The sequence below is a fragment of the Psammomys obesus genome, unplaced genomic scaffold (assembly GCF_907164565.1).
Source record: "Psammomys obesus unplaced genomic scaffold, mPsaObe1.curated_primary_1811, whole genome shotgun sequence".
NCBI lineage: Eukaryota > Metazoa > Chordata > Mammalia > Rodentia > Muridae > Psammomys > Psammomys obesus.
Window position 1 is genome coordinate 6,758,574 of NW_026593286.1, and position 25,681 is coordinate 6,784,254.

Here is a 25,681-nt window from a genome sequence, read left to right on the forward strand (position 1 = left end):
GCCTGGTCTAGAGAGCAAGCTCCAGGACAGCCAGGGCTACACAGAGAAACCCTGCCTCGAAAAATAAATAAGTAATTAAATGAATAAATAAAACAAAAAATAAGATAAAAAATAAACCCCATTTCCTAATCAACTTGCCAGTGGGGAAGAAAAGGATGAACAGTAGCTTGCTCACAGTATGTTCCTGTCTGGGGTCTAGAAAGAGTAGTGGGAAAAATATCTATGAGGTTGGGAGATCTTGTGAATCTCTCAGGGTTTTTGAGAAGTACATGTTTCTCAAAATGTACTCCATTAGAAACCAGTATCCAAAAGGATCTGGTGGTAAAATCAATATGGGTACGAGCTTCATCCCAGGATGCCTCCAAGACCTAAGTAATGAATTTCAGTGAGGATATGGAACGCAGGGAGTGCCACATGTATTAGTAACAGAACCCTTCCTCCACAGAACATGTGATCTGGGGATTCATCAAACACACTTTAAGAATCAAATGTGACCTCTGGTTCGGCATAGTGGCATATGGGCACATGGACCAGCGCAAAGGAAAACAAGAATACTGTAACACTGGATCAACCCTCTTTTTTACCATGCAACTAGGACAGCATCACACTTCTCTAACCACTCAGATCACTGCCCACCAAATTCCACAGTCACATATGTCAAATCTACACTTTTCCTATGTTGCTGTATTTTTCTTTTTTTTTCCCTAAACTGTGCTTTTTCAAACTCAATGAAGTTTAAATCAGTCCAGGGCTTCCATCTCCCCTTAGGAAAACAAAATAAACACACACACACACACACACACACACACACACACACACACACACACCTTCCAACCAGGTGAGAAATGCCCGGCGATTAGACTATAACAAATATTGACACAAAGGGAGAAAAAGCATGTTGAAATGTATTAGAATCAACCTGTACAAAAAAAAATTAAAATATAACCTGAAACTGTTCAAGTTCAGAAAGTCTAGTCAAGTCCTTTTCTCTGGCCAGAAGTGTGATGTCATCAGAGGGCTCTGGGTCGCCAGCCAAGGAGGGGAGGGAAGAAAGGAGAAAGAAGCAGCAATGGTCCTTTGCCAGTCTGAGGGGCTTCGGCACCACCATTCCTATCCCAAGGGCAGCCAGGAGGCATGAAAGATCTCGGGAGAGCAAATGTTGGCAGACAACCCCAGTGGGCAGCTGGGCCTAAATGCCAAATCAAGGCTGAGTAGTCAGAGATAGCAGGAAAAGTGGCTGGCAGAGGACACCAAGCTGGGAGAAACACCTTCTGCCACTCACAGACCCAAGCACCCTCCACTTGTATCAGACACCAGAGGTTAGTCAGCCCAGTGCCCCAACTTGACGAGAGATTCTGGCTGGGCTTAAGAGGCTGAAAACCCAAAGGTTTAGTAAACATAGCCCAGCACCACATCCCTCCACGGCCTGAACTGGCACTGCCAACGGGGGTAAGGCAGATGAGGGGAACAGTGTGGCTACCTGGCTAGAGACACGGGCACCATTGTGGGTACTGTGGTACATGGGGCTGGAGAAGCAAGGCCCCCTCTTCACTCAGAGGAGCCACCTCCACAGTCATCCCTTGGGGCTGGGTAAACTGCCTCCAGCTTAGGACCAGCCTGACAAAATGACAAGGAGCAGAACAACTGGGAGGGAAGTAGCCCATATACAGAGACAAGGGCCCCCTGGAGGGAAGCCGGGCAGTATTGGACCCTGTTAAGATGGCATCCGTTGAGCCCCTGAGTCTGAAGGGAACAACTAGGAAAGAGGACAAGGGAGGAGCAATCATTTTCCGCAATGGTACCAATGAATGGGGAGGTACTGGTGAGGGGGTGGGCAGATCTGGAACTCACTGCAGTTAGAGAGGGGAGAACACAGGCCCTGGGTGTCCCCTCCCGACCTGACCCAGGCCTGGTGAGTGCCAGCTGCCCCAGCCGGCCCTAGTGGCGGCTGGAGACCAGACCTTTCACTTTGGACATCTTCTTAGTTGGTTGCCTCTGCTCAGTATGAGGGGGACACTCTCGTTCAGCCAGCTGCTGCTCCATTTCCTGAGCCGAGGAAGATGCTGTTGCTTTGAGTGTCTTCTTGATGTTGCTAACCTGGAGGGAGAAACAAAACTTTGTGTGGCCTACTTATGTGTAGGTACACGTATGTGTACCTGAAACTCTCCATCCTGTTCTCAGTAAGAGGATCATCCAGAGAAGCAGCCCAAATCCTTTGCAACGAAATCTGAAATGATATTTAGAAACCAAGAGGAAGACAAGCTGTCTGCTCATGGATGAAATGGAAATAAGTTCAGCAAAAACGTGGAACTAGGAGCTGAAAGATGGCCCCAGAGGCCAGAAGAGGGCCATTGGTTCCCCTGGAGCAGGAGCTGCAGGTAGTTGTGAGCCTCCCAAGGTACTGTGAACTGAGCTTGAGTCCTCCAGAGGAGCACTCTTCCCCACTGAGCCATCTCCCTAGCCCACATTACAGTTTAAGAATTAGTTTTAGTGCTAATGTAAACAGCCTTCTACTTACCTCTGCACACTGTGGAGCATCTGGGAAGGACATGCTTTCCAGACCAGGTGGATGCATGTTTTACACTGCCTCAGTATCATTAGGTAGATTGAGTATCCAGTATCTAAAGTGACTCAAACCTGAGGTGTTTCAGATTTCAGTATTTTTCAGGATTTTGTGATAGACAGATTTGGAGTTGGATTTTACACTCGTTCAAAAGTTTCTCAGAGTGGGACTGAAGAAACAGTTCAGCAGTTAAGAGCACTTACTGCTCTTGCAGCAGAACCCAGTTCAGTTTCCAGCACCCACTCAGAACCTCCCATAACTGCAGGGGATCTGGTCCTCTCTGGCCTCTGCAGGCACCCAAATACACGTGGCATACACTCAGACACACAACATAGACATAAATAAAACAAAAGTAAAATATTTTTAAAAATGTCTTTGTCGGGCTGGAGAGAGGACTCAGAGGTTAAGAGCACTGCTTGCTCTTCCAGAGGTCCTGAGTTCAATTCCCAGCAACCACATGGTGGCTCACAACCATCTGTAATGGACTCTCGTGTTCAGGTGTACATGCAGGCAGAACATTGTACACATAATAAAATAAATAAATCTTTAAAAAAAATGTCTTTGTCTAACCATGGTGGCACATGTCTGTTATTCTAACACTGGGAAGATAAGAACAGGCAGCTTTCTGTGAATTCAAGGCCAGCCTGGTCTACATAGTGAGTTTCAGGCTAGCCAGAACTACATATTGAGATCATGTCTCAAAAATAAATAGATAGATAGATACATAGATAGATAGATAGATAGATAGATAGATAGATAGATAGATAGATAGATGGAGGATGGATGGATAGATGGATGGTCGGTCTTTTTGGTCAAAGCCATGACCCTGCTTTAAAGAAAAATATCTACTGGTAGGCTAAGCAAATAGCACAGTCAGCAAAGTGCTTACCATGCAAGCAGCAGGACCTGAATCTGATCTCCAGAATCCACATACAAAATGCCAAGCACAGTAGAACACATTTATAATCCCAGTGTGTGGGGGCAAAGATAGGCAGATCCCTGGGCCTCACTGACCAGCCATAACAGCCTATGCAGAGTTCCAGGCCAATGAGAGACCCAGCTGCAAAACGAAAACTAGGAGAGTACCCAAGGAATGACACCTGAGGTAGGTCTCTGGCATCCACATGTCTGTGCAAACTCATGTACCCACACAGACCTATGCACCTGCACCCACAAACACACATACAGAGGGAGACAGATAGACAACAGACAGGAAGACAGACAATGGCAACTTAGTGCTTCTGGCAGGCAGTAAAAAAATGAGTGTGGCTTCCCCCATCCAGGATTCAAGACTGGCCTCCAAGGAAGCTCTACCAGTTAACCCTATTTTAGCCTCAATCACTTTAAGGTATGTAATCCCCACCACCCCCACCCCATCCATTTGATAAAAAGTACTCCCACAAATGTGTCTTCTTGGACTGAAATCTGAGCAGGGCCCTTCTGATTCCTTCCTCACGGGACCTCTACCCCATCTCCCTACCCAGAAAATCTAGGTTTAAAGGGCTTTTCAAAGCACAGGCTTCAGGAATGTTGCAGTGGGCTGCACCTGTTAACAAAAATGTAACCTGGCACTATCAGACACCGTAAAGGCAAGCAAGAGACAGCTGGAAACTGCCTTTGGGGGAGAAGACAGGGAGAAATGGGGCATGGGTGAGAGACAGACAGTTGTGGTGATGGGTAACTGCAGTCCCAGCACTCCAGAGGCTGAGGCACAAGGACAGAGAGCTTGAAGCCAGCCTGAGCCTGGGCTGAGTATTAAAAGCAAGCAAAAGCAAACAGAAATCAAGCCCACAGGAAATGCTATGGAAAGGTGAGAGATGGTGAGAATTGCTCTCTATGAGGTACCCAGGAGGCATGGTTTTAGCACACTGTAAGAACTTAACTCCTCAGGAATTTTCTACACAATAAAAAACAGCGCTTACTCTTGTTCTATTACCTATGTTGAGTGGAACACAGCCTACTTTGTGCCTGTGTAACAATAGCTATATATTAATATTCCACAAAACACCAGACACAGACATTCAAATATAAAGGAAAATAGACTCCAAAAGCAAATGTAATGAAAAGGGCTTTGTGGTACTGCAAGCCATCATTCCTTTCCCTCCAGAGTGCCTGCTCAGAGACTGCAAAGCCTTGGAATGCTACTGTTGTTATTATGTTTCCCCAGGTACACTGAAACCTACTTCACTAATGCAATGTCTATAGAAGGCTAATATGAGAGAATTCTCAGGCAGTTTGTCACGGGCTGACTGAACTCAGAGGGGCTCTGGAAGGCACAACTCACCAGAAAGTTGTTGTTCTAAGATTTGGAAGAAAAATACCAAGTGTCTCCCCTCTGAGAACAACAATGTAATTTAAAGACAAATAAAAAAAATGAATCTTACCTACTCGGTTAAGAAAATGGTTATAAATTTGGACCAAATGTAACAGAAGCAACAACACTAGAAGGGTCCTCTGTAGAGACGTGCTGTGCGCAGGTGGGTATGCGGTCAGCCCCTGATGTACGCGGCTCGGCAGGAGGTGATGAGCATGTGCTCTTGGTACCAGGCAATGAACAGGGCACTGCGTTCTGCCCTCTCTCCCTACATGGGTCTTTTCTAAGTTCTCTAGAAGGTTAGTGGTAACAGATCACTTTAACTAGTACGGCAGAAGTGAACTGCCCTTTTCCTCACATTTTCAAATTTCAATACTTTTTAATATCTGTCTTATTTCATGTGTATGTGCCCGAGTGTACATCTGTGTACATTTGCTTATAAGAGCCTAAGAAGGCCAGAAGAAGTCTTTGGAGCCCCTGGAACTGGAGTTTCAGGTGGTTGTGAGCTGCCACTGAGTGCTGGGAGCCAAACTTAGGTCCTCTGCAAGAGAGGTAAGTCACCTTAATTGCTGAGCCATCTCTCCATTTTTAAAACACATCCCCAACATTCCTTTTCCTCAAAAGCTGTAAAATATATGTACAATGAAAAATTATATAGTCTATAATCTAAGCCTGCTCACTCCCTGCTAACTCCCTACATTCCAGTACTAAATCCACGGCATGTTTAAGGGCTATTTGTTGTGTTCACACTAAAGCACATGACAAAAACACTGCAAATTAATATCTAAGTGCATCCTAAGGAAAGGAGTGAATGTTCCCTTTCTCTTTACCTCTGCCTCCACCTGCTGCTGAGTCCGGTGGTGGTTCTCTTTGTACTGGTTGGCTCTCAGAACTTGCTGTTCAATGCCCAACAGAACTGCCTCACAGCCATCACACCTGCAATGGAAAAACCCAGCCCTGAGCTGCAGTGAAGCCCAGGAAGTCTCTGGCAGGCTCAGGAGCCTCCCTCCCAAGTCCCTCCAGCACTTCACAGGACTCCCTTTAGCGCCCCCTCTACTGGGTGGTGGCGCCAGTCCCTTCCCTCCCTCCAAACAAGCTCATCTAAATATGTAACACAGGCCAAAGATTCAGTAGCTTGTGGAGAGTTTCTTCCAATACAGCTCTAATTTCCAGCCTTTACAGCCCATCAGAAACAGTTCTACAGACTAAGACTGAATGAGGAACAAACCATAAGTAACACTGACTGATCCCTTTCCACAACAGAAAGAAAAATGTTTCCAAAAGCACACTTTTTTAGAGGTTGACTTTCCCTCAGAACTTGAAGTTATTTCCTAGTTACCAGCCACTTCTCAGTTTTATTTGCCCTTTTTAAAATTTTCACTTTTTATTTAAAAATTCTTAAAATAGGCTTGGCTTGGTGACACACACCTTTAACCCCAGCACTCGGAAAACAGAGGCAGAAGCAGACAGAGCTCTGAGTTCAAGGTTAGCCTGATCAATACCAGCGAGGTCTACAAACTGAGACCCTGTCTCGGAAACTAAAAACGTTTTTGAAAAGCAACATAATGAACATTCACATACCATTCACTACTATTCAATATGGTCAACATTTTGCCATATTTGTACTGTTTCTCAGGACAATAATTCTGTTTCCAATTCACCTCTAAAAACATCTAAAAAGGAGTTCAGAGAGTCTCTTCTAGTGGCTGACTAGGGGGCTCTGTGGTTACAACACTTGCTGCTCTTGCAAAGGACCCAAGTTCAGTTTCCAACACCCATGCACTCGCTCACAGCCAACCGTAACTCCAGTTCCAGGGAGTCTGATGCCCTCTTCTGACCTCTATAGGCATCAAGTAAACACAGTGCACTTCTCTAGAGGCAAGCAACGTGCTTATAAAATAAAAATAAATTTTAAAAAAGTGTGTGGTGGCACTTGGGAGGCAGAGTTAGACAAATCTTCAGTTTAAGGTAAACCTGAGATACACAGTTAGTGCCATGCAAGCCTGAGTTAGAGAACAAGGCCCTCTTTCAAAACATAAAAAAACAAAACAACAACAACAAAAAAACAAAGCAAGTTTCCCAGCTGGGTGATGGTAGTACATGCCTTTGATTCCAGCACTCCGGAGGCAGAGGCAGGCAGATCTCTATGAGTTCGAGGCCAGCCTGATCTATAGAGCGAGTCCAGAACAGCCAAGGCTACACAGAGAAACCTGTCTCAAACAACAAAGCAAGTTTCCCTTTCTCAGCACAAAGCTGCCCACCCTGCCTAATGGCATCCAGAACGCCAGGAGCCTGGGTGGGAGCACTCCCCACTTTCACTAATGCTCTCTCCCCCAAAACTTCCTCACACATCCCTAAGATGCCATGTGTTCATAAAGCTCTGAATCATTTAAATAGTTCATAATAAATCCTTGTAGAACATGTAATCACTTTTGCAAACATCAAATTTCACTAAAATAAGAATATTAAAATAATTTTTACAAAATTAATTTACTCATTTGGGGGGACAGAGGTAGGATATAGATTCTCTAACTGCCCTCCAACTCATAATCCTGCCTCAGCAGCCTGAGTACTGGGGTTATAGGCATGTACCACCACACCCAGTCGCCAAATTCTTCATATACAATTGCTAAACACTGTATGTATCTGTGTTCCAAATCACAAAAGCCCATTCACTGTTATACAAACACTACCTTCCTGAACTTGGCCAAACAGAGTTTATGGTTGGAAGGTGCAGATTTTGTGCCACACAGCTAGGATGCAGAGACTCTGCCTACATCTCCACATGAGTATTTTATAACCCACTGTTAAAAAGCCCAGCTGCATTTAAAGACAATTTTACAAGCCAGGCACTAGGAGGCCTGGAATGATTCCTAATGCCACACAGCTGTAATCACAAATGCAGCCCCTTTGTCTCAGTGTCCTAAGCCCCCACTTCCTGGCTGCTCCAAGCACACTTCTGAAGGTCACAGTTGTGCAAAGAGAGGCACAGAGGACATGCTAGAAGCTCCTTCCACCTCCCAGCCTCACCACTCATGCAAGGTCTTGACGATATTATTGATATCTTTCTTCCGGATATCACGACCAATGCAGAAATCCACTTCCAGCAGCTGGTTTCGCTGGTCCAGCTTGCCCTGGATGATGTCAGTGTAGACAGCCTCAATGATAAGGTCTTCAAGTTCCCGGAGATTCCTCATCTCCAGGTCCTTCAGCAGCACAGAATAGGGGATACACTGTGGATAGATCATATAACAGTTCTAAAAAACTCTTGGCAAACATGGCAAAAAAAAAAAAAAAAAAAAAATCAAGTATTATCCACACAGGCAATAGCTGTCTCTCTGTGCTTAGGCAATGTAGGCCAGTGGTAACCATCAATAGCTAAGATCATAGGCGATGGGTAAACTGTGGAACCTGTGACACCCAAACAAGACCCTGCAGCACCCAACAAGGCATCTTTCTAGTTCTCCACATCCTGGACATTATCCAGCTCTCAGCTTCCACATCCACACTCTGATAGATGCTAAATACTCCTTCACTCAGTATGTGCTACACTGCCACCTTCTGGAGGCTTGCAGACTTTGCATAAAATGCTGACTGGTTGCAAGTCTCAAAGAGGTACCTAGCAGCAGCACAGCCAAACAAAATAAAACACACACTCCACCAACAACAAAAACCAGTCACAGGTCAGCCTGAAGTTTGTGCTTGTTTCTCAAACTCTTGCAACCAATATACCAATATCGACTCTCCAACATCCCTGTACCAATGACTAAAAACCAGTATCTAATGACCTTTACTTACACTACAAATCCTGAGATATCAGTACTAGTTTAGAAATAAAGTGATTATCTGAGTGTGGTGGCACACGCCTGTCATCCCAGAACTCTGGGAGGCGGAGGCAGGTGGATCTCTGTGAGTTCAAGGACAGCCTGGTCTACAAATAAGGCCAGGACATCCAGGGCTACTACACAAAGAAACCCTATCTTAGAAACAAAAGAGAGAGAGAGAGAGAGAGAGAGAGAGAGAGAGAGAGAAGGAAGGAAGGAAGGAAGGAAGGAAGGAAGGAAGGAAGGAAGGAAGGAAGGAAAGAAAGAAAGAAAAGAAGAAGAAGAAAGGAAGGAAGGAAGGAAGGAAGGAAGGAAGGAAGGAAGGAAGGAGGGAAGGAGGGAAGGAAGGAAGGAAGGAAGGAAGGAAGGAAGGAAGGAAGGAAGTGAGTAAATAAGTAGAAACAGACAGGAGGAAGGTGAACACAGAGGAGAAACACAGCAAGCATATCTAGAAGGGTTTTCTATGGATGAAATCATTCTCTCTGGAGGTGGTGGATGGATGTAAAATGATAGGCTGTGTAAGAAGAAAACCATCTTCCCACTCTTCACCAAGCTTGAGAAGTCTATGAGTAGAAAAAGAAAAAGGTCCTTGTACCCCATTCCCCAAGAAAACTGGGCTGACTAGCCTGGAGTGGAGCACAGCAGTGGAGCACCAGACAAGCACACATGAGGCACTGAGTCCCAATCCCCAAGTTTAATCTCAGAACCAGAGAGAGGGAAGAAAGAAGAAAAGAGCCTCCCACCAGAAATACTAGGCTGACAACCAAAAATGTGTGATTACACCAGATAACTGAAAGACAATCAAGGAACAAATATATAATTCTCAATCACAGAGAGATGCAAACTTTTTCAAAGGCATACTCTCACAAAAACAGACACAGGTAAGGAAGAGGTGCACCAAAACCAACCATAAATTAGTGGAGTCTGGCCCCTCTTTGTTAAAAGCTGTAAGCTACTGGCTGCAAGGCTTCTTCTAGATCAGCAGAGGCAGAGAACCTGCACGTATGATGTAGTGGAATCTTAAAGGATAGGGCCTCATGTTAGCATGTGAAAATTAAATAAATAGAAACAAAGTTAGCAGATGACACCAAAAAATACAATTAACCCTGAAACTCCCAAAGAAAAACAGAGTATTAGAAATCTGCCTCCCTGGGCTGGTGGTTGTGGCTCAGTGATAACACGCATAAGCCTTGAGTTCAATCCCCAGGGTCACAAATAAGTAAAACTCCACTCAGCCCAACATAGCAAGTCTTTCCTCCAGAATGGATGCATTTAATTGTGTGCAGGAAGTTAACTTGCTGTGAGAAGCCTTACTGAGGCCAGGTGTGGTGTGACATGCCTGTAACCTAGCACATGGGAAGCAGAAGTAGGACTGCCATGATTGTGAGGCCAACCTGTGCTACGTAGTAAGTTTGAGAACAGCCTGGACCGCACAGTGAGAGTCTGTATCACCGTAACAAAAACAATCCAAAAAAAAAAAAAATCTTTTAAGAGCATTTAACTACAGGCCGCTCTTAATATGGCAGAGTGCTCCCCTGCATGAAGCCGCACAGCATGCCAGAGCAGAGAGCTGCTGATCAACCACTCCTGGGTTTTCCAAAATGGAACGGGAGGGACTGTCTACACATTTTGATTTTGTCATCTTTTTATCTGCTAAGTACATCTCATGCATTTAAGATATGACTAGCTGCAAGTTCTTTCATTGATGCCAATGAGAGACCTGTTCCGGGGTTCAAATGAAGGTGAGAAAGGTTTGGGACAGTACCTTCATTCTTGATGCCAAGCTCACGATGGTAAGATGCTTCAGCTTGTTCTGCTGAGCTGCGCTCAGTTCTGGCAGGCTCTCCTTGTTGGCTGCTCAGTCCCACCCACCACAGAAATTAAGACACAAAATAAAATTAGGATTTATTTTTATGATAAGCTCATCAACTCCCCCACCAAATCTACTACTACATCATTGTCATGACTGCGCACTCATGCAGCAAACACCCCATCAGCAGCCCCTGCCGTCTCTGGAAGATCACGTGCTTCCAGAAGGCAAAGACTCAGTCTCTACTCAGGACTTTAGTATAAAAGCCAGACATGAACAAACAAAATGACATCTGAACCATCTTAATGGAATACTGTTGGTGCCCTGTGAAGCTCAATTAAGTTCAGCAAACCTTCACTGACCATGTTGTGTGCAATGCACACACGTCTTACAGGGAATCAAGAGTAAGTAAGATGCTGGGCTTTGACAGGGACTGTACCACACAACTCCAGAAGCACAACTATGTGGAAGGACACAACTCAATAACCCTGGACCTGTCCTAAGGTTTGCTTTGTTTTGTTCCATTGTTGCTTTTTGACATGAAAGGAGTTGAGATATGGTCTTAACAGGCTGACCTGACATCCATTATGTAGTTGAGGATGGCCTTGAACTCCTGCTTCTATCTCTGCCTCTCAAGTGCTGGGATTAAAGGTATGAGCCAATGTGCCCAGCCTCAGTCTTACAATCAGATGTTATAATAGCTACAAACACAAAGGTAAAACTACCAGAAGAAAGATATACAAACTACCAGTAGAGAAAGGTAGAGGACAAAGAAGAAAAAAAGAAAGAAAAAGCTAAAGGAAGAGAAGAAAAAAAAGGGGCAGAGAAAGAGAAAGCAAACAAATACAATCACAGTTGGGAGGTGCAAAAAAAACAAAAAGGTTTCATGGAAGAAGAGTTTGGGATGAACCCTGAGGGATGAGCAAAACTTAGTAAATTTACATAAATTAATGATCACAGTAGCAGCTACATGTAACAGAGAGCACAGCCAGATCCGCTCACACACATGTGCAGCTCATCCTCACAGCGACTCCATGAGACAGATTTCAAATGTCCTCAGCCTCCTTAACCATAACTCTGGATTCCAAAACAATGATTTTTGTTGTTACTTTGTTTTTCTTTTTTTGTTTTTTTTTTTTTAAGATTTATTTATTTATTACATATACAGTGTTCTGCCTACAGGCCAGAAGAGGACACCAGATCTCATTATAGACCATTATGAGCCACCGTGTGGATGCTGGGAACTGAACTCAGAACCTCCGGAAAAGCAACCAGTGCTCTTAGCCTTTGAGCCATCTCTCTAGCCCCTGTTGTTTTGTTTTTCAAGACAGGATTCTCTGTGTAGTCCTGGTTGTCCTAGAACTCACTCTAAAGATCAGGCTGACCTTGAACTCAACAGATCCACCTGGGTGTGGTGACACCTGGAAAGCAGAGTATAGCAAATCTGAATTTAAGGCAAACTTGGGTACATTGTTAGTTCCTGGCAAGCCTGGGCTAGAGAACAAGACTGTCTCAAAACAAAATAAAGTAAGTTTTTCTATCTCAGCACAAAGCTGCCAGTCTGCCAACGGCATACCGCACGCCAGGAGCCTATTCAGCACCCCTGCTCCTGCCTCCCCCATGCTGGGAGTAAAGCCATGGAACACCACCACCAAGCAGAACTTTTTTCTCTTAAACATAAAGCTGAAATGCATCAAGTGGTGATTCCTACCTTAAACTGAGGCCAATTTTTTATCCTACTTGTGAATCTTCATCTGTTTTGTGGAAAAATTACGTTTAACTTTAGCTATTGCCTACATCCTGTGAGACTGCTACATAAAAATGCACATATAGTACATTACCTCTCTGCTCAAAACATTTTCATCAATTTTAATTACGTGGCTGTGTCTGTGTGCGGAATCTGCACATGTGCACAGTTACCCTTGGAGACCAGAAGCACTGGATTCCTGGAACTGCACTTATAGATGATATCGTGCTACCTGATGTGGGTGCCAGAACTGAACTCCGGTCCTCTGAGGAAGCAGCATGTGCTCCTAACTGCTATCTTGCCAGCCCCATGTTACCTTTTTAAGTCCCCCAAATTCTACATCTTGAAAATATTTTGCCTAAAGAGAGACTTGTATAATTACTCTCATTTTACAGATAGGGAAGTTGAGATACACATGTGATCGTTTAACTTGCTAAGAGACATCCAACTAATAGAAGTGAAGCTAGAATCTACTGCAGACAGTCTGCTCCCAGAGCCGTGCAGTGCTGCCTCCTCAGACAGTGACGAGGTACGCTCAGCAGAACAAAGAGCAGGCCAGAGAAATGGCACATACCCAGAAGTGGCAAACTATTCGCTCTGACAGCAGCACAGAGTGAGACAGGAAGAAAGCAGAAGAGGGAGTCTTGAGGACCCACTTTTACAAAGAAAGGAAGAAGAGGAGAAGAACGGAAAATGAAACTAGAAAAGTCAGAAAAAAACGAGTTAAAAATAAAGGTAACATTTGTATATGCAAGTACCTCACTACTGATTATTTTCCTGTTTCTGAGAATTTTATTCACTGTATCTGTACAAGTGCATACAATGTAAGCGTGTAGGCACCCTCACGCTGTAATGTGCACGTGGCTGTCAGAGAACAACTCTCTAGAGTCCTTCCACTCTGGCTTCCAGGGACCGAACAGAGGCTGTCAGGCTTGTGCAAGCCATCTTGCCAGCCCACTCTGATTTAAGATTATAATTTTAAACCATTCAATGTCCTCAGCAGAGAGGCTTCTTCTTGCAGGTGATGGTAATTAACACAGAGACGCACACGTAGACAATGTGCAAAGAGTGAGAGGCTTTGGAACACTCAGCCTTGAAGGAGATGTCTTCATCAGACTCCTCCCCTCAAGGCTCAGGGATCTATGCAGAAGAGAAGGTGGAAAGATTTTAAGAGCCACAAGTGGTAGATGACTCCAAGGAAACAGTATCATCCAGACATAACAGGACTGACGCACAACTGAACTTACAGACTGTGACAGCAAACACGAAACCTGCGCAGGTTCAAACCAGACAAAATCCCAACAGAGAGGGGAAAAAGACACAGGTCCCACCCCTAACCAAGAAGCTATTTGAAACTGATCCCTGCTGGGAAAGGGAAATGAGTTTTCTCCAATGGAGTGTCACTGAGTCTAGTCTATCAGCCACACACCAGGGCAGGGTCCATGCCTAGGCGCACGCAGTGCAGCAACACAAAATAGACTCCATGGTTTTTGTGAGCTTTTCCCTTTCTCCTGTTTTGGGGTTCTTTTGGGGGAGATGGTGCTTTTTGTTTGTTTGTTTTTTCAAGACAGGGTTTCTCTGTGTATCCTTGGCTATCCTAGACTCACTTTGTAGACCAGGCTGGCCTCAAACTCACAAATATCCACCTGCCTCTGCCTCCCTGAGTGCTGGGATTACAGGCGTGCACCACTGTGCCCAAATCTGTTTTTGGTTTTGGTCTTACTGTTTGTTGTTTTTACTGTTTTTTAGAGTGTGTGTGTGTGTATGTGTGTGTTGAGAGAGAGAGAAAGAACCTGAAGTTGGGTGGGTAGGGAGGTGGGGAGGATTTGGGAGAAGCTGGAAGGAAAAAATGATTAAAATATATTGTATGAAAATTTTACTAAAGAATAAGAGAATTCAAATAAAAACGCTCACATGGACTAGGAATGTAGTTCAGTGGTATAGTGGTATATTATGAAATAGTAAAAATAAGTACAGACATGACAGCACATATCTGTAAGATGGGAAATTGGAAAGTTGAGGCAGGAGGACCCAAAGTTTGACGTCATCCTGAACAACACAAGACTCAGACTTAAAATAAAAAATTAAATTTGGAAAATATGGATTGGAAGTATTTTCTGGCCTGGGAAAAGCAAGGTATGGATTGTATACACAATCAATTATACTATATAACACAAAATACAAGCGTAGGGAAAAAAAGCACCTAGCATCACAATACTAACGGTAACCTCAGGGCCGATCATGTTTTATTCTTTTCCAAATTTTCTTCAATATGGTAACATTGAAGTTGGGCATGGTGCTTCATCCTTATAATCTCAGCACTCAAAAGACAATGAAGCGGAAAAAAGTTTTGAGTTCCAAGACCAGCCTGTGCTATACATACCCGATCTCAACAAAGCAAAGCATAACAAGAATTTTAAAAAAATAAAGTGTGTGTGTGTGTGTGTGTGTGTGTGTGTGTGTGTGTGTGTACAACACAATGTGCTTTGTAAAGATCAGAGGACAATCGGCAGGAGTCAATTTTCTCTTTCCACCATGTGGGTCCCAGGGATTGAACTCAAGCTGTCAGTCAGGCTTCATATCAGGTGCCTTTCCCTGCTGAGCCATCTTCCCAGCATCCTTCAAAAGAAAATCCTGATAGTATTTAAACACTGAACTGCCAGGTATGGTGAAGCATGTCTTTAGTTCCAACACTCAGGAGGCAGAGGCAGGCATATCTCTGTGACTTCAAGGCCAGCCTGTTCTATACAGTGAGTTCCATGGTGGCTGGCGCTACTTAGTAAGACCCTATCTCAAAAACAAAAACACTGACTTCCTTTGCTAGTTGCGTGCCCTACAAACACTAGTTCTCAAGGCACTGATCTGGGAAATAAACAAGGGCTCTATTCATAGTTGCACACACACATAACCCCCACTTTACACCTAGGAAATTAAAGGGTTACCAGGGAAATCCTTTTGTGAAGTTACCTTCAGAGAGCAGAGACGGAGATCTAGTCAAGTCAATAACCAGACCCGCCTACGCTGCCCACACCCGCATATAACCCAAACCTCAACTACCCTACAGACAGCTCCAACAGTTAAGTCTTCTGAAGGATCATAATCAACTCACCTATATAATCTGGGTATGTACCATAGGCAAACAGGTTCAGCAGCTGCAAATAAGCAGCGTTAGCTCCTTCTGCAAGCTGAGGAAAAAAAAAAGAGAAAAGTTCACCACACAACACATTTCCACCAACCACTGCACTATTCTTACAGAGGACAGGTGACCAAATGCCAAAGATGTCGTGGCCATTTTTTCTGTACTGTTTGATTAGGTAGTCCCTAAGGTCCTTTCTAATACTGGTTCTTGGAGAAAAACAAACAATTATTTAAGTCCAAAAGTTCATCTTCTTCTTTCCTCGGGAAGACATTTTACACAACATAGAAGATGCTCAAGCAGCTTCTTCCTTTCCTTGCTCCTGCCCCTTTGCTTTGAGTTCATTCCACCACAAAGCTTTATGCACCAGGAACAGTTCAAGTTTTTTCAGGATCCCCCCTGCCTTAAAACAAATACTGATGGCTGGCAGAACTTTGCCAAACCCGCACATGGAGCTAGGTTCAACCCCAGCACTGCATAAACTGGGCACGGTGGCATATGCCTGTACTCCTCAGGAGGTGGACACAGGAGGATCCTGCTACAGGCTGAAATCAAAATCAGCCTGGATCACTTGAAAATGAGACCCTGTCTCAAATGAAAAACAAGACCGTGGTGATCCTGTCTACATAACAACTCTGTATGAGCTTTGTTTATTTGTTCTATTGTTGTTGTGCATGATGTCCATATGATGTGTATGTATGGTCTTGTATGCAGTGCACATAAGTACAGTCACAGACAACTTTGTGGAGTCAGTTTTCTCCTCCCACCTTTCTGAAGGTTCTCGAAAACCAAACTCTGGTCATCAGGCTAATGTGGCACCTTTACCCACTGAGACATCTTGCCAGCCCCCAACTTACTATGCTGACAATCAAATCTGAACAAACTATATGGCTAGTTCCAAGTTTCAGAACTGTATATGAAGTGTGAACCCTGGAAATATTAGCATAGTGTAAGGTGTGACAGAAAAGCTATACTGTAACAGAGTTATCAGTGTGAGCCAAATAAAAATGTTCATTAAATTACTTCTTTGATGCTGGTGGCAAAAAGGCATCCATAGAAAAAAATGCAAAGAGCAGCTGAGTCACGCTGCACATGCTTGTAATCCCCGCTCCTTGTGAAGCTAAAGGAAGGGGATCACGAGCTCAAGGCCAGCCTGAGCTATAGAAGAGGCACAAAACCAGCCTAGGAAACTTAGAAAGACCCTGCCTCAAAATAAAAGTAAAGGGAGGGCTTGGACATCATTCAGTGGCATAGCACCTGCTTAGCAAGCACAAGCAGAATACTACAGGTTCAATCCTCAGTAACACACACAACACCTCTTCCAACTTAGCAAACTCCATAGAGCAAAGCAGGAACAACACTATTCAATTTTAGCTATTTTTTTAAGTTCTAATAATTGCATCCATAATTTTAGAATACTAAAAAACAATTAGATTATTCCTGACTCAAAACAGGAAAAACACAAACTGCAGGCAGATAAAGATGATTTGCTAAGCACCAGTAAGCACCAAAGTACAAGTGCTAGCATCCCTATCAAGCTACCCTCTCAAGTTATCATGAACTTCCTCAAGTCCCAGGATCAGAGTGGAAGAGATTCAGCAAAGACCACTCAATCTAGTCCCTACATTTCATACAATTACAAAGCTAACTGGAATAGGCTATATTCTCTAACGCAGACACTCCAAAACTTCTCTGACTGCCTAAGTCAGTAACGTCTTGATAGCTTGTTTTCATCCATTTCCTCTTAACCAATTTTCAACAGTCACAAAAACAACTACTTGTACTTGGCATGTTCATTCAGGTTTTTCTGGAATCTGAAGAAACACATTATAGCTGATCAGCTTTTCTACTGAAAAATGAGCCTAGCCAAGCACAGCTGCACACTCCTGTAACCCCAGCACAAAGTAGGTGGAAGCAGAAGGAACAGGATCAAGGCTAGCCTAAGAAACATGAGACTCAAGCTCAAAAAAAAAGGCCTAATTCCCAAATTTTCCTCAAAGAATTATTGACTTATTGACTGATTGATTTTATTTCTTTTTTTACTGAAAATCTGCTATGTGTCAGGCTATGTACTCAGCTCAAGGAAGCAATGGTAAGCACAGGAGACCTTACCCTCACAGACCTTCATCTACCAAGCAAGAGTGGCACTAAATAGAAACCAAGTAAGTTTTTAATAAAATAAAAACTTAACAGAATAAAAGTCAGGCTGGCTGGAATGTTGCTCCCTGGTACAGTGCTTGCCTGCCATGCATGCATGAAACCCTAGGTATAATCGCCAGCACCAAATAAAGCTGATATGATATACATGCCTATAACCCCAGAATTTGAAGGGCAGAGACAGGAGGACTGAAAGTTCAACATCATTTTCAGCTATATACTAGGGCTGGAGAGATGGCTCAGTGGTTAAGAGCACTGTCTGCTCTTCTAGAGGACTAGATTCAATTCCCAGCACCCACATGACAGCTCATAGCTGTCTGTAACTCCAGTTCAATGGATCTGATACCCTCACACAATGCACTCAAAATAAAATTAAATAAATTATTTTTAAAAAATAAAAAGGAAGCCTACTTTCTCCTTCAGCTACACACTAAATTTAAGGCCACAAACACAGACAAGATTTGGTCCCCACCCAGCCCCATCACCACCACCAAACGTTTTAAGCGGCTCCATTTCCATCTCTGGCCATCATAGGAAGAGCCACGTGTGAGGTGGTGTGGCCACAGGAACTCTGTTTTCCCAATCAAGAGCAATAAACAGACACATGGTACTGAGCTCAGTAACCCGGACTCAGGTCACAACTGACTCTGAGATAAAGCTGACAATAGATGCTAATGGTGCCATAGCGTCCATGAAGGCGAACTACCTAACAAATGCCAACCACATCCTACATGCAGGCCACCACCAAAGAGCACCAGCGCCACCCTCAGCAGCATCTAACAAATGATTAACAACAATTACCCTGGCCTAGATCAGCAGACAGTGGTCACTCATACAGCCAGCGCCACCCTATATAGGCAGAAGCCTGTGACAGAAAAGGGAAGAGAGCCTGCACCACCAACACACTGAAATCTCCTGAGATCTCCCTCCAATGTATAAACATGCCTGCAATTTTCCCAAAACAAATAACGAAAAATCAGGTGTCTAAAGAGAGAAGTAGAGGCTGAGAAGCATAAATTTCTTTGCATCTCTTTGTTCCACCTAGTTATTCTTCAACAAATCTCACTTTAAATGTACAATGACCAAAACCTGACAACATCAAACATTTAAAACATTACTTTATGTCAAGATCATTCAGACTTTCTTACTGTCTTTCAGACAGCTAACAACTCAATCTAATTTATCCAGACAGCTAACAACTCAATCTAATTTATCCAGGTTCAGGAGTACACTGAATTAAAAAAGCAAAAAATTTTCTAAGACATTATCCTTAATCTCCTCCCCTGGCCCATCAATTCCCATCTTTCCATTAACAGGAAACCAAACAAGTCCACAAGGCTTCAGTGTTAAAATTTGCTAAAATACCTAGAGAATCAAAAAGGCATAGCATAGAGAAAACAGAGGAAGTGTCTGAAAACTATTCTTACCTCCTGAACATTGGCCAACTCCAGCAGTTCTCCAAACACATACACTCCAGGAGCCTCCAGCACCTGACTGATGAGAGCGGTGAGGGCTGAGCCACTGGTGCCTTTTGCTAATAAAAGAAACTGCTCCAAGAGGTTACTTGAGGGTTTCTGTTCCCCTGCCATTCTCTGGTCTTGAGATCTGTCCAAAGGGAAAATGGGTCAGTCATTCTACTACCTTCTCCTTTCAAAAGTATCAGTTTAAGCTGCGTCAGATACAAGATCACTTTAATCTCAAAATCTTTGTGAAAACATCCCTGAATTGAGATACAATAACTACTTTGTGAGATGGACAGAATTCAGCCTAGAATTAAAGATATTCTGTCCTCAATTCTGAAGTACACTTCCCTATCTGTCCCCTCAGAAGCACACTTTTTTGTTGTTGTTGTTTTGCTTTTTGAGACAGGGTTTCTCTGTGTAGTCTTGGTTGTCCTGGACTCACTTTGTAGACTAGGCTGGCCTTGAATTCACAGAGATCTGCCTGCCTCTACCTCCCTAAGTGCTGAGATTACAGGCATGTGCCATCAGGCCAACAAAGCATCACCTTCTATGGCCATAAAGCTGACCAGGACACACAGGAATTTCTTTATACATGTTGTATATCTACCCTATTTATAGGATTAAGAGACAAAGAGAGAATACTGCCTATGCACAGAGACAGTTTTTGTGTCATTAGAATCCCACCCACAGCCAGGCACATATCAGAAACAAAGTAAAGAGCCACATTTCATGTAATCAAAAACTGCAACTTAAGGGCTCCACAATAAAGCAACGCTAAGCATGCTATACAAGACACTAGGTTACCCAGCAATGAAATAAAAAGTCATTTAAGCATAGGAAAGTGGTAAAAATAATACAAACTTAAGCAATGACAATTCAAATCTAGAAAATACATTCTATTTAAATCAGAAAATGCATTTATTTGGCCTCCTGATGATACAGACATTTTAACATGACTCCAAGATCTTAATAGCAGGATATAAGGAAACTGTGCAGATGTTGCCTTTTAATTAATTCATTTTATCTACAAGAGCATTTTGTCTAATGTATGAATGTGCACCATGTGCACGCCTAGTGTCCACAGAAGCTAGAAGAGGGCATCAGATCCCCAGAGACTGGATTTACAGATGGCTGGAACCATCATGTGGATGTTGGGAATCAAATTCAGGCCCTTTGGAAAAACAGCTAATGCTCTTAACTGCTGAGCCGTATCTCCAACCCCCAATGCAGATTTGTACCACCATTTGCAAGATATTAGGTACAGAAAAATTCCTCAATTGTGTGATATAACTATATGCTGGATATGTACAGGCCCTAAAAGAATCCCACATAAGACCTGTCTTCCAGAAACGATATACACTGAAGGCTGTGACAAAATGAAAGAAAAGGGGTGTGTATAAATAAATAAAGAAAGAAAAAAACATGTCAAAGAATAGTTCAGTGCAAAAGAAACTATGTTTTCCTGTGGCGTTATAAAGTGCCCTTTCAGGATATTAGGAAAAGTATGTATGTTGCCTCACTTAGGGATACCTAGAAGGTCCTGTCAGAAACAGAAAAAGTAAAGTGCTAGAAAACAAAGAGTTCTGAGGAGGGAAAAATAAGGCTGAGGAATGGAATAAGAGAAGGAGAAGAATGAAAAAAGGAGAGTAAGACAGGTGAGGAGTTGAAGACAGGAGAGAAGAATATTTAGTCAAAAGGAGGCACAAAGACTGCCCCACCCGCACCCCACCCCCAAGCAGACACAATTAAAAAAGACAGATGGGACTCTCAGTCAAGATACAAAGTGGAAAGGATAGGCTGGGAAGGAGATGGGAATGGGGACTGGAACTCAGGTGCCTCTAAAAGACCTCAACTTCAAGAGCAAAACCTGAGGGAATAGAGAGTAGATGGAATAAGATTGTGATCGATGTTTTCTTCTGAAGTGGGAGGCTCCTCGAGGAAGCGGATAGGGACAGAGTGGAGGTAAATTCCCAGCTCCGGAGGCCGCTATTCTGAAGGACCAAAAAGGGTCAAAAGAGACAGCCTCTACGGGAAGGAGCACATCAAGGACAGCCACCACGTGGAAGATGACAGTTGCAAGCAAGAGTGAAAGTCAGGACTGGTGGTCTTGCTCCTAGCCGCCAGCACAGTGAGGAGCCTCCCAGCGTCCTGCAACGGGGGCGGGGCGGTGTGGCCATCGGCTTTCTTGGGAAAGCCTGCCGGAGCCAAGCTAGAGGTCCAGGCAAGACCAGCGCGACCTGCCCTCTTGCCATCCCCTACCTGCCCACGCCGACTCTCTGTCCTCTTCGCCGATGTCTTGGCCTCCCAGAGCCTGTCTGCAGGTTGTCAAGCTTCCATGATCGGCCCGGCGTCCAGCACTTTTTCTGTCTCCGCCGACCCGTCACCGGTGCTCTTCCCCCGGAAGCCTCCCACCGTTGCACTTGAGTTCCGCCTACACAATGTTCCCTCTCTGCTTTCACAACCTCCCACCTAGAGTGGAGCTGTGGAGGGAGGAGAGGGTCTCCTCCGGGCTGCAGCCCCGAAACTGGGAGGAAAGGCAAGTAAAACATGGGGCCTGAGGAATGTGGCGTAGTGATTCTAAGGCCCATACAGTAGCCACCACTTTCACTATCCCGGGACAAAAGCCACCCACCCCTTTGGCTGAACTTCCTACAGGCAACTGCAGCTACCCTGGCGTCCTGAAAAACATTAAGCCTGAACACATTACTTATTGAACTACTTTTCTATGTGACAGGAGTTGTCCATATTTATCTTGTCGGATTCTCCTACAACTACGATCTGTATAAAATATTCCCATGCTAACTAATGCTAACAGTCCAGGTCGGTAAGTGGTAGTGTGGGAATCCAGGCTCTTTGAAGCCAAGCACAATACTCTTAACTTCTATGGTGAAAATGTTTACAAAGAAGCAGATGGAGACGGGAGAGATGGCGCGGCAGTTGAGAGCTTTCACTGCTGCAGAGGACTGAGGCTGGGTTCTCAGTACACACATGGCAGCTCACACCCACCTGGAAGTCTGGTGCCAGAGAAATGTAAGGCCCTTTTTTGTGCTCCTCATATACTGCATTCACAGGATACACATACACTCAAGAACACGCACACACATTAAAAATAAGCAAATAAATCTTTATAGATTTTTAAGCAGTTGATGGACCTAGAGAAGTGGGTCAGAGGTTAAGAGCACTGGCTGCTCTTCCAGAGAACCCGAGTTCAATTCCCAGTACCCGCAGTAGCTTTCACCTGTTTGTAACTCTAATTCCAGGAGATCCAACCCCCGCTTTCTGACTTTCAGGCGCCGTACACATGTGGTACACAAACATGTATGCAAGCAAAACACCCATAAACATTAAAAATGTTTAATTTAAAATAAAAATAAAGTTTTAACAGTTGAGTTAGGCCAACGATGGTTCTGTAAGCAAAATGGCTTTCACGGCATTACATTTGGTACCCTAAGAGATAGCCAAGTGCTGCCATTAAATAGTTAAATAGATTTCTTTAAAGTATATGCCACAGATTTTCAGATCCTAAAGACACGAAAAAAGCCCATTTCACTTGGTATGAAGGAGGCCAGCACCAACCAATTCACTCTTTAAAAAAAAAAAAAAAAAAAAAAAAAAAATTGCATCTAGTAGCTGTAGTGAGAGAACTGGCTGTTCTAGAGGAACCAGGTTCAAATGATTACACATAAAATAAACAGGTTTTTCAATATCATTTTAAATATCATCTGTTGTGTTCTAGCAAGAAATTCAGAAGGTTATATGAAGGTGGAAAAAAGTTCTTGCCCTCAAAAAAAAAAAAAAAAAAAAAACCTGAGGACTGGGAAGATGGTGCAGTGCTCTCGTTGAATACCCGGGTCCAGTTCTTGGCACACACATGACCGTTTAAAACCATCCATCATGCCAGTTCCAAGGGATTTCACACACTCTCTGGTCTCCAAGGAAGCCAAGCACATATAAGGTGCACATACACACATGGAAGCAAAATGCTCATATACATAAAAAAAAAAAAAAACTAAAACAAATTTCTTTTAATCTTTACTGGGGATGGGATGTAGGTAAGGCTCTTGCCTAGCATAGGCAAGTTCTCAGGTTCAGTCCCCAATACTGATACAACAAAAGAGATAATATCTATTTTAAAAGACACTACTGCTGGGCATGGTGGCACACTCCTTTAACCCCAGCACTCAGGGAGGCAGAAACAGATCGCTATGAGGCCAGCCTGGTTTACAAAGTGAGTCCAGGACAGTCAAGGCTACACAGAGAAACCCTGTCTCAAAAAACCCAAAGAGAGAGACTTGTAAGAAAATAAAGACATGTCACAGCCTTGGAAAAGACATTTCTAAAGTATATGTAAGAAAAAGGCGGTCTGTATGACTATGTTATGAACTACAAATCAGTAGGAAGTAGAAATACCTAATTTCAAAAAGTAGGCAAAAGCCTTAAACAGGCATCTGACAAAAAGGCCATTCAAATAGGCAGTTAAAGTGGTCAGCATTAAAAAAAAAAAAAAAATAGAAATGCATACTTCAAGGAAATACTACATTTGGCCAGAATGGCTAAAAGTAAAAAGACAAATGTCCAGTGTTAACAAGAACAAGCAGCAACTGGAACTTTCCAACACAGCCGGCAAAAGCCTCAGTTCTACAAACCCTTTAAAAACTAGCAATATCTACTATCACTGACCATATGCATATTCTCAAGGCTAACAGCTTTTTTCCTAAAATCTATGCAATGTGTCAACAACAGGAAGCCTACAGGATTGCTCACTTCAAAATGTATTTCTTTAATGGTAAAACTAAGATGCACATAAAGAAGAGATTTATAAGAGAGAAACTCTGTGGTTTATACATACAACTTGCCAACTGAAAAAAAAATGGTGCAAACACAAACACACCAATTAGCAAGAAAACCACTCACACTGTATAATCACATTTAAGTGAAATCTACATACAAATTCAAATACTGACAAGATATCTAACAGCCATAAAAGCAGAGGAGTGGTTTATTAGCTCCAGATATGAGGACGCAGTGCTGATTGAGAAAAGGCATAATGAGTGCTGGAAATGTTCTGCATCTTGATTTGGGTGTCATTGATGTGTGTATGTACCTTCTCTCACCAAATGTATGACGTCTCATTAACAAAGATAACTCAGGACTAAAAAATTTTACCACGAAAGAAAAGTCCTTATCCTTTAAGTCAGTGGTTCTCAACCTTCCTAATGTTCTCTTTAATACAGTCCTTCGTGCTGTTGTGACCCCCAACCATAAAATTATTATCACTGATACTTTATAACTATAATTTTTCTGTTATGAATCATAATATAAACATTTTTAGAGATAGAGGTTTGCCAAAGGGGTTGTGATAAAAACTAAGTTAAAATGCCACTTCTACCACAAAGTTTTGCCAGCTGTTATAAATCACTTCATCAGTGGCATTCTAATGTATTCTTTTATGGCATTTATCAACTCCATCTTGAATCCCTTTATCTTCCTGAAGAGTTATGTATCCTCCAAAAAACAGTGACTTATCTTTCACTTAACTCAGTACCTGACCAAAAACAAAGTTTTCTGAATTAATTGGAAGAAAAAACCAAATGGGTGGATGCTCAAAGGAGTATGGTGGGAACAGGAACAGGAAGGAAGCCTAGAAAAGGACATGGGTGTCTCCAAGGAAACAGAGGGTTAAACCAACTTTACCTACTTTCTGGAAAAACACACACACACACACACACACACACACACACACACACACACAGTAAATGTCAACTTGAAAGACAAAAACTCAAGTCAAAACAGTGGTGGTGCACACCTTTAATACCAGCACTAGGGAGGCTGAGGCAGAAGGATCTCTGTGACTTCGAGGCCAGACTGATCTACAGAGTTCCACGACAGCCAGCATTACATAGAGAAACCCTATCTTGAAAAACAAAAACAACAAAAAAGACCTGTCTAGGTTGAAGATAAAGAACCATCACACTAGCTCCTTTCAGGAAATCCACCAAATAAATATTCTCTGGGTGTTTCAACACTAGTTGGGAAAACTGCTCATTACAAAGAAAAACAATCACATTGTCATGGTTCTAAAAATATCCCTCCCTAGTACGGAGCAAAGAGACTACACGGCAGGTCAGTAGACTTAAAGCCAGATTCTGTCTCAACTTGCTGTGATCTGTGGCCAGTCTCTGCCCCACCAGGCCTCAATTTCCTCATATTTAAAAATAAAAGATTGGACTGGCAAATTCTTTTAAGTCTTCCTGTACTGACATTAATATACAATCCTTAGCTCCCCAAGTCCGAAGTAGAAACACAACATAAATCCTGCAAAACACGTAAAAATGCACCCAAGGCTAATAAACTGGCACTATTTGAGGAAGTCATTTTGTTCTATTATATTTCATGGCTTAATCCGTGGTTTTGTTAGTTCTTTGCAGTCTTACCATGGTTTGCAGACTTCTGAATTCCATGTAAACAGAAGCTAATTGTTGGTGGGCTGTCATGTCTCCGAGGTAAAAGAGGGCCTTCCCGCCGGGTTTCAAGTTAAAAGGACTGAGAAACCAACCACGCAGGCTGGGTTCCAAATATGCGCACAGTGCGCGGCACACTGGAACCTAAGTTAAAAAGACGGGGCGCAGAGTATGCTGGGATTTGTAGTCCCTGGCCTCTAGTGGCG

The 25,681-nt window shown here is 43.3% G+C and overlaps 1 protein-coding gene across 2 annotated transcripts; it reads right to left on the reverse strand.

Moving 5' to 3' along the window:
• Positions 1–887: 887 nt before the first annotated feature.
• Positions 888–25,601, reverse strand: Cops7b (COP9 signalosome subunit 7B). Of its 2 annotated transcripts, none has more exons than XM_055616844.1 (7): positions 25,449–25,601; positions 18,979–19,156; positions 15,368–15,443; positions 10,467–10,555; positions 7,908–8,110; positions 5,708–5,813; positions 888–2,097 (listed from the first exon to the last, which is right to left on the reverse strand). In XM_055616844.1, the coding sequence occupies exons 2-7, from the start codon at positions 19,138–19,140 to the stop codon at positions 1,939–1,941; spliced, it is 795 nt and encodes a 264-aa protein (XP_055472819.1). In that variant the 5' UTR covers positions 19,141–19,156; positions 25,449–25,601; the 3' UTR covers positions 888–1,938. The 2 variants fall into 2 exon arrangements, with proteins under 2 accessions (XP_055472819.1, XP_055472817.1); XM_055616842.1 differs by lacking the exon at positions 25,449–25,601 and adding an exon at positions 21,274–21,452.
• Between the last annotated feature and the right edge of the window lie 80 nt (positions 25,602–25,681).

What these genes read in the sequence shown, in the direction of transcription:
- Cops7b (XM_055616844.1), bottom strand. Translation starts at nt 19,140, where the DNA reads ATGGCAGGGGAACAGAAACCCTCAAGTAACCTCTTGGAGCAGTTTCTT. An exon ending in TACATACCCAGATTATATAG is followed by an intron (nt 10,556 to 15,367) that starts GTGAGTTGATTA and finishes GGGACTGAGCAG; the next exon opens with CCAACAAGGAGAGCCTGCCA. An exon ending in GTCAAGACCTTGCATGAGTG is followed by an intron (nt 5,814 to 7,907) that starts GTGAGGCTGGGA and finishes TTTCCATTGCAG; the next exon opens with GTGTGATGGCTGTGAGGCAG.